At 45.3% G+C, this 8,742-nt stretch overlaps 1 protein-coding gene across 1 annotated transcript; it reads left to right on the top strand.

The window, feature by feature from the left end:
• Positions 1-1,525: 1,525 nt before the first annotated feature.
• MED10 (mediator complex subunit 10) lies at positions 1,526-8,186 on the top strand. The gene is made up of 4 exons (XM_001143506.4): positions 1,526-1,752; positions 2,867-2,950; positions 5,685-5,787; positions 7,511-8,186. Exons 1-4 carry the CDS (start codon positions 1,631-1,633, stop codon positions 7,607-7,609), a joined length of 408 nt encoding a protein of 135 aa, XP_001143506.1. The 5' UTR covers positions 1,526-1,630; the 3' UTR covers positions 7,610-8,186.
• The last annotated feature ends 556 nt before the right edge of the window (positions 8,187-8,742 follow it).

Below are 8,742 nucleotides of genomic sequence, written 5' to 3'. Positions count from 1 at the left end.
TCCTTTGCCCATTTTTAAATTTCTTTTGCTTTTTTGCTGTTGAGTCGTGTGCCTTTAATTTTTGCACTTTACGTTGTGAGTTTTATTTTCCATGCTTGTTCTTTGCTTCTTTATTCTCTTCTTTTCTTGCCTTCTATTGAGTTGATTGTGTTTTCTTTATTCCCTTCCCCCTGTCTACTAGTTTGGGAATTATATATACTAGCAAAGAGATACCCTTAAATTTTTAAAATAAATACTTACCAAAGCCTAAGTTCCATCAATTATCTATCTTTCTTACTTATGAAATTGAGAAAGGCCGTTCACTCCATGTTGCTACCTCTACCTAATAACTTAAAATTTTTTATTTGTCTAATATTTTATTTCCACCTTTTTTTTTTTTTTGAGTCTTGCTCTGTTGCCCAGGCTGGAGTGCAGTGGCATGATCTCGGCTTACTGCAACCTCTGCCTCCTGGGTTCAAGCAATTCTCCTGTCTCAGCCTCCCAAGTAGCTGGGACTACAGGCGCACACCACCATGTCTGACTAATTTTTGTATTTTTAGTAGAGACAGGGTTTCTCCATATTGGTCAGGTTGGTCTCGAACTCCTCACCTCAGGTAATCCACCTGCCTTGGCCTTCCAAAGTTCTGGGATTACAGGCCTGAGCCACCATGCCCAGCCTCCACCTTGTTTTATAATTCCCTAAAGTTAATTGTTGTTAAATCAGGAGAGAAGTATTTTATGTAACATTTCTGTTTATCAGCCCAGGCCACCAACTGGAGTGCCCTGATTCCATAAGTTTGGCAAGTCACTTACCTTCTCTGGCTTTCCATTTCTGGTCACAGCTGGGAGAGGCTCTGAAGATCATCTAGCAAAGGAGCTCCCTCACTTTGCCTGTTTCTAGGCACTTAAAAGTACAGGCCACAAATATATTCAGTAAAATAAATCACTTGAGAAATTCAAACAGGCTGGAGGAGATATCCGCTATCATAGGTGATCGGGCAGAAAAGTTTCTTAAACATAAGAGTGAAATGACCTAAACTGAATTCCAATGAGATAAACAGCAGTTTACTAAGACAGGGCAACCCCACAGGGTGCTGTTTGGTCAGAATTGGCCCGAGGAGGTGAGACCCTGACCTACGAAGGCAGCAGGTGTCCGGGAAGCATGGTTAGCAGCAAGAGCTAGGGGAGGTGGCCGCCGATTACATAGAAGAGAAGGAGGCAGGCAGGCGCTGATCCCAGGAGTTCTGGTAGAGGGGCAGGGAAACTACCGTTATTGGTCCTTCATGCAAACTTTAGGATTTTCATCCATGTGTGTATTGCTTGAAGATGCTGCATTGCATAAAGTCTTCAACTTCTCCCATGACCGAGGCAGGTCTGATGTGAGTGCAAACAGTTAGTACTCGCCGAGCTGTGCGCCGAGGCCTCCTCCAGAATCCAGACCGCATCCCCGAAAGCCCGCCCTGCCCCGCACTTAGGCCCCGCCCCAACACGCCCGTCCCAATAACGAGGCTCCGCCCCCAAGAGCTCGCCCGCGCTCCCCCAGAGGAAACGGAAGTCGTATCTGTCCGGACGGAAGTAGGAAGCGGGAGCGTAGGGACACGCCTGCGGCGCTGCTGGTTGAGGCTGTGTGGGTTGGGGACGGGCCGAGGCGATGGCGGAGAAGTTTGACCACCTAGAGGAGCACCTGGAGAAGTTCGTGGAGAACATTCGGCAGCTCGGCATCATCGTCAGTGACTTCCAGCCCAGCAGCCAGGCCGGGCTCAACCAAAAGCTGTGAGTGGCGGCCCGAGGCTGCCGGGGTCTCCCCGGGGCCTGGCCGGGAAGCGTGTGCTAGGGGAGCGGGGATCTAGGGAGCCCGAGCCGAGCCTGACCGCTACTCGTGCCCCGCCAGCCCTCTGGTCTGGTCCCGGAGCCCGGGGCGCCTTTCCTGGCTGTGTTCAGAGGGCGGGGCCCGCGCTCCAGCCTGTTGCCAAGAGCCAACCTCTTTGAGGCCCCTTTGGAGACGTCATCATGGCCAGATGATATACTTTACGTTTCCCTATCAAGGGAATCATGCTTTCTCTTCTAGCGTCTCCCCTCTCATGTGTAACCCCCTCCCAGCCTTTTCCTCCTGGAGCCCTTCTGGGAATTCAGTCCCTGTCTCCAGAGGGGAGGCAGGCTCCACAGTGAGTGCACGCCCTAAACTAGGCCTCAGAAGGTGAGGCTCCGAAGCCACCTGCTGCATAGGCCTGGCAGTGGAGGAAATAGGGGGGAGGTGGTGCTGAGAAAGGTTGCAGAACGTTTATTATTATTATTTCTTGGCAACAGCCTTGTGCTGCTCATGTTGCTAGGCCCTGGGTTGGAGAAAAGGCAAATGCAAGTACAGCACTTTCGAGAAGGGCTTTATATGTGGCACGGACATAGAAAATGTTGCAGCCGAGGTTCCATACCTAGTGCTGTGGGAATAGCCAGACCAGCCTGATGGTGTAGGAAGGCTCCAGAGAGGAGAGGAAGCTAAACCAGACAGTATGGCTTTCTTTCCCTCAGACTTTGAGTATAGTCCGCTGCCTCATGTGTTCGCTGAAACCGCACACACAGTCATATGCACAGTCAGGTAATTGTTTTTGAGAGAAGGTTCATATTTTTCATCAGGTTCCCTCTCCATCCCCCTTACTGGCAATTTCTAGTTGAGAAGGAAAGTAACAAATATTTAAGGGTATTTTGTAACTCTTAACGGTGTCCTAGGAATCCTGTAGCTAACCAAAGAAGTCAGAACCGTGTGTAACCCGCGTAGCTGTGAGGAGAACGAACTTGCGTGGAGCCCCAGTTGGCTGGGTAGCTCTGTGGGTGGTGCTTATGCTGTCACGTGAAATTAACCACATGCCTGTGTGTTTGCCTTTCCCCCCAGGAATTTTATTGTTACTGGCTTACAGGATATTGACAAGTGCAGACAGCAGCTTCATGATATTACTGTACCGTTAGAAGTTTTTGAGTAAGTAACATTCTTGATATTAGTCTTGGGTATAAATCTTGTTCAGTTATGGTGTGGTATCGTGACTTCTTCATCACTGGCATTCGAGTGCCTGCTGTGTGGTAGGCACAGCCTGGGTGCTGGGGATGTGCCAGTGGAAAAAAAAATAGACAAAAATACCTGCCCTCATGGAACTTCCTTTCTAATGGCATTACAAAACGAAAAAAAAGAATCTCCTTAATATTCTATTGTTGAAAAAAAGTTACATGTAAATAAAAGCTTATTAAATATATGAAATACATCATAGGTCCTCAAAGTCCTGCTTAGGCTAAAGAACAGCCACAAAACTTTCTTTTTTCCTTAAGAGGTGAAAAGTCCTATGAGGACTATATTGTAAATTTTTAAAAAATGGCAGCCAGAAGCAACCTGAAAAGCAAGCTGGTCTGATGTTCCCAAACTGCCTGTGGAGTGCTAGTTCTGAGAGGTGAAAATATCTGCTCTGTCGAAGGAGGAAAGAAAGGGTTCTTATTCCAAGTATGTTTGGGGAGGCTGCTCACTGTTTTCTGTGGGAGAGTTGTGTGCACCTATGTTAGTAATAGTCCTGAGAACACATACAGGAATAAGCTTTTAGATTTTTAAAATCCAGGTTTTCTCGCATTGATTTGGTCACATCTCTGATTTCACACGTGAAGGACCTGATAAGTAACTGCAATAGGTTGTTTACCTAGTAAGTGTCAGAGTTAAGACGAAACCCCAGGACTCATACTTTCTTGACCAGTGCAAAGCAGCCTCTCCCTGATGGTGCTGGCTTGGAACAGCAAGAACATTCTAGTATTTCTTGCAGCAAAACTGCAAATGTAAATCACTAGATTTCCTTAAGCAGTGAAGGGAAAGAGTTATGGCTGTTTTCCATCCCAAAAGATCAGAGATACAAGTTCTAGCTATAGTGCAGCAGCTGCCTACAAAGACAGGACACAGAGGTGGTTTTCTTGGTCTCTGATCTTCTGTTCACCTGCTGATGACTTTGCCCCATGTTCCTTACCTGTGCTCAGTGGGCACCACTGAGGTCTCTGACTTCAGGTGGGATGAAGGTCTTGCACCTCAGACAGCTCCAGACTCAGCTTTGGCTTTCTCAGTCCAGGAATACAGAGCATCCTCCTTTGTGCTCTTCTGATTATGAATGCAGGGGATGCATATAGTGACAAGTGGCAAGTAACTACTCGTGTCTTCTGAAGCAGAACAAATGGAGACTGATGTGAACAGACTGCTTAAGGGCCGAGGGAAGTGCTGGGCACGGGGATGGATGAGATTGACCTGGGGTATCAGGAAGAGTATGCCAGTGAGCCCTAATACAGAGCAGATGCTGGGAGTTTATCTGCAAATCAGTGGTTGATGTCTACCCAATGTAGAAGGAATTTCCGGGTCCCAGTGGCCTTTGCAGCATGCACATTTTCATACACACCAACTGTGTCTTTAGCTAAGGTGAAAGCAGCTTGGCCCTTGTCTCCAGGACTTTGTGTGTGGGCAGGAGTGGGTTCACCCTTCGGTCTTCAAAGAACCAAGTCTGAGCAGGATGTCCATGCTGTTGAAGAAATGACCGTCAGCTGACATGGTTAACCTTATTCTGTGAGCCTGTCAGGTTTTTCTTGAGAAATGGATAGATTTTGTTTAGAATTAACCATAATTTTGCCACATTACATTATTTCAAAAACACTGAAATGAAATAGAATTTCTAGAACCTGTGATGTTTTTATCTTTTGCTATCTATCAAGGCTACTTTTTATACCATTAGTAGTAACCTAATGATATCTTTGTTCTGAAGTGATTATATATTTTTGGCCTCAATTATAAAAAACGAAAGTAGAGTTAGTTTTCCGTTTTTGTTTTTTTGTTTTTTAAATAATGAATGATTCAATTTATTTGAATGATAAGGATTTCTTTAGGGTACAGAAAAAGGCAGGTGACCTGCTCTTGGTAAAATATAGGTATTGATCTAGGCAGTATGTTTAATTAAATCTTCAGGATACTGAAGATAATTTCTGGGGGAAGTGTCAGAAATTCTAAGTAACAGTTTTATACTGTTTAGAAACAATTGGCCAGAATGTCTCTGTTATATTTAAGTTACCTAGGTGTATTTAGTAAAGTGGTATATCAAGCCGCCTCTTCTTTTTAAAGCAGTGGAATGGTTTGTAAAAGGATCTTGGGGTCATCAGGGCTGGGGCTCTTGTGCTTGTAGTTCTCCTTTCCTTTCCCCTGAAGCTCCTCCACGGAGGAGGAGGGGCTTTGCCAAGCAGTGGGGCTGACCTAGAGTGGAGGCTGCAGCGTGGAAGGATCCTCCTATGTCACCCAGGCCCGAACCCCTGGATCTCATTTAGTTTTTTCTTTTGTCAAGAGTTGCCTTACCATACAAGCTGCCGTAAGGATCAAAAAGGTAATAAATAGCACGAATGAATTTTGAAAAGTGCAAATGCTAAACAAATGTAAAGTGGTATGGCTTGTGAAGCGTGCTTGGGTTTATAAGTGATCATTACTTGATTTTATGAGCTGTTCGTATTATCAGAAGTAATGAAATCAGATGATCTGTACTTGTGTAAATGAGGGAATATTAATTCCCCTGGTTCCTACACTGAGTTTTGTCTAAACAAGGCCGTGTGCAGTTATATATACCTAACCTGTATTCCCCCATACCTTTCAGAAAGCTGTGAGAATAGGTGTCAGTCATGAGAATGCTAACTGAAATGTTTCGTGTTTCCAGATATATAGATCAAGGTCGAAACCCCCAGCTCTACACCAAAGAGTGCCTGGAGAGGGCTCTAGCTAAAAATGAGCAAGTTAAAGGCAAGATCGACACCATGAAGGTAAGACTCTAAGGAGTGGCAGAAATACAGTGGGAAGAGATGCCTTCTCAGTGAAATTTGGTTAAGAGACTCATTTTTTTCCATACTTGCTAGAATATGGACTTTCATAACTTCACATATTGAGATTTCTGAATTGTGTAATAGGCAGTAAGTAAAATTAGATATCAGCTGTGTAATAGCATTAAAAACATACACCAATCTTACTCTTAAGGAAATCCAGGGTAATTTTTGTGATAGTAGTTCTCACTGGCTGTGATCATTTTCATTTTTTTAAGATGCACTTTTATTGCATTGATACTTTCTATTTCTGTAGTAATTCCTACTGTTGAAGGCTTTCCCTGTAGTCATGGTTCTTTGGTTTAGAGGATTCTTGAATATTGATTTTTCTCTTTGTCCAGCTTCTGACCTCCAAACTTCTTTTTACCATATCCACTGTCATGAAATTCCCCAGATCACTTAGTTTTTCTTTGCCTTGATGAGATGTAGAGAACTCTCTGCACTTGAACATGAAATATGTAATTTTTTCTTAAATTGACTTAAATGTAGTTCAAATTGGTGTTTTGTTTCTTTATTTGGACTTAACGCCCACTCATTTCTGTTGGCGCCATGCGACTGTTGCCGTGTGCGGCAGGGACCTCTGCCTGCCTCTCCTCCCAGCTCACAATAGGTGCCCCTTCGTCCTCCCGGCCATCCACTCCGGCCTGGTTTTCGGTTCTGGAATACATCCAACGCTTTTGTTTGTGTTCTTTTCTCCTGTCATCTTCTCCGCCTGGAGCTCTTCCATGTTCTCTTTGCACAAGCGACTCTATCCTTCCAGTTTCAGATGATTTCACCTCCTCAAAGAGGCCTTTGGGACCAGCCTTTTCTAAAGCTTTCCTTGAGAATGCTGGTCAAGATTTACCTTTTAATTTTGTTTTTTTCTGTTTGTTCTGTCTCCTCTGCCGGCTGCTTGAGCTCCAGGATCACAGAGGACATGAGTGTTCTGTTCCCACTGATGCCTGGTGCCAGACTGGGACATGTGTGCTCAGCCATGGCTAATGTGCGCAGGCAGGGATGGTCACACAGTGGCCTCTTGGCGCTCTGGCCGAGTGGGAGGAGCAAGGGCAGGAGCTGTCAGAAGGAGACCTGCCTAGTCACAGGCAGGTCACAGGGCTTCCAGAATCCCATTCAGGTGATCCCCTCCTGGTGGTAAACAGCACACCTCAGAAGTGGTGTTTTGTCATAGTTGTTCTTATGGCGCCCACAGCCTCATCGCTGTTTTGTCCGTTTGGGATTGAGGAGTTGTTGAGTCCAGCGTCACCTTCAGAGCCAGTGCACTCCTTATCAATAGCGAGGGCCGCTCGTTTTGATTGTTCCGTTTCGCTTGGTAAAGCTGAGTGAGAATTATATTGGCCAGCAGAAACGTCTCTCTCCATGTGAACACAGCCACTGGGTCACCAGGGATGTCGCTTACAGTTCCAGCAGGCTCCTGTCACACTGGTGCCTTTGGGCAGTACAGAATTGTGCTGCTGGTGGTGACGTCCGGGGCTGTGCAGTGTCGCTTCCTTTTGCATATGTTGCTATTGGTGTCATTTCCTCTCTGAGATCAGTGGAAGTCTCAGGTCAGTCCCATGGCCCTGTATTGCTTAGTGGGCCATGTGTTTAAACTTCCAAAAGGCATATTTTAAATAGTTATTGGAGTGTTGATGTGAAGAGCTCCTTTGATAATGTATTTTCTTTGTAGAAATTTAAAAGCCTGTTGATTCAAGAACTTTCTAAAGTATTTCCGGAAGACATGGCTAAGTATCGAAGCATCCGGGGGGAGGATCACCCGCCTTCTTAACCAGCTCACCCTCCCTGTGTGAAGATCCCCCGGGACTGCGATGCGGCGTGAGGCTGGGACTGCGAGTGCTGATGCCACCTTCCTGCTGAGGTGGGACTGGGCCCTGGACACACCCCTCAGCCCCTCTGTCCTCGTTGTTTGGCCTCATGGGACCGAGGGGCTGGAGGAGAGGCGGAGCTGTGCCCCAGCTGTTCCAGCAGCTTGTCTGGCGTCAACTGGCTTTCAGAGTGCTGACCCCTCGTCACTGTGGGGATCATTCTCTCTGAGGGCAGATGAGGCGCAGGAAAATAGGCTTGGAAATGTTAAATATGATGGGTAAATTAAAAGTTTTACAACATTCTACCTAATATTTTTCTTTTAACGTACTCTTTCTGTTCTATTGTATTATGGTGTCCGAAAGCTAAATAACGACTAGGAAAAATTTTTTTAAAAAAAGAAAAATCAGTTTAATGTGGGAAGTACTTAAGTGGTATTATATTTTACATTTTCAAGTATAGTGCATAAAGAATGTTTTAAATGTAACTGTTTTCATGGATTTCAATTAGACATGCCTATAATAAACTAAGTATGTGGCTTATTCCATGTAATTATTTTTGTAATATTTTTGTAATATAATACAATGTGTCTTGTAAACAGTTAATTATTACTTTCCCAGAGGGTTGGTAATATTCATAAGAAAATTTGTTTTCCAGGCATTTAGGGAGGAAAAGCTAAAGCAAAATGCAGAATTCCAATTTTTTCTACAAACCTTTCCTAGGGGCTATAGTACACCAATTTATTGACACTCTGGAAAGACGCCCGGCAGGGCTGTTTCAGCTTCAGTGTGCTTACAGATCCCGAGGGGATTCTGTGAACCTGCAGGTTCGGATTCACACGTCCGTTGGGCCTTGCAAACTGCATTTCTCATGAACTGCAGGTGGTGCTGTTTCTGTGATCTGTGGGCCACCCTTGGAGTTGAGGCCCTAGTGTGGCCTGTGGGGAGGTTGACCTATAGACCCCTGTGTCCGAATGGCCTGGGCAGGCTTGTTATTAAGGTAGGGCCACAGTTCAGACGTGTTGAGCCTCAGGCTTTAGGATGGGCCCTGGGAATCTGTGTTAATTTGCCTCCTACGAACGATCCTGAACCAGCCTCG

This window comes from Pan troglodytes, chromosome 4 (assembly GCF_028858775.2).
Source record: "Pan troglodytes isolate AG18354 chromosome 4, NHGRI_mPanTro3-v2.0_pri, whole genome shotgun sequence".
Classification (NCBI taxonomy): Eukaryota; Metazoa; Chordata; class Mammalia; order Primates; family Hominidae; genus Pan; species Pan troglodytes.
Note: the sequence above shows the minus strand (reverse complement) of the source record. Positions and strands in the feature narration are given on the sequence as shown.

Bases quoted from the DNA above. Each gene is read 5' to 3' on its own strand.
- MED10 (XM_001143506.4), top strand. From the start codon at position 1,631: ATGGCGGAGAAGTTTGACCACCTAGAGGAGCACCTGGAGAAGTTCGTG. The intron at 1,753-2,866 runs GTGAGTGGCGGC...CTTTCCCCCCAG, and splicing joins GCCGGGCTCAACCAAAAGCT to GAATTTTATTGTTACTGGCT. The intron at 2,951-5,684 runs GTAAGTAACATT...TCGTGTTTCCAG, and splicing joins GTACCGTTAGAAGTTTTTGA to ATATATAGATCAAGGTCGAA.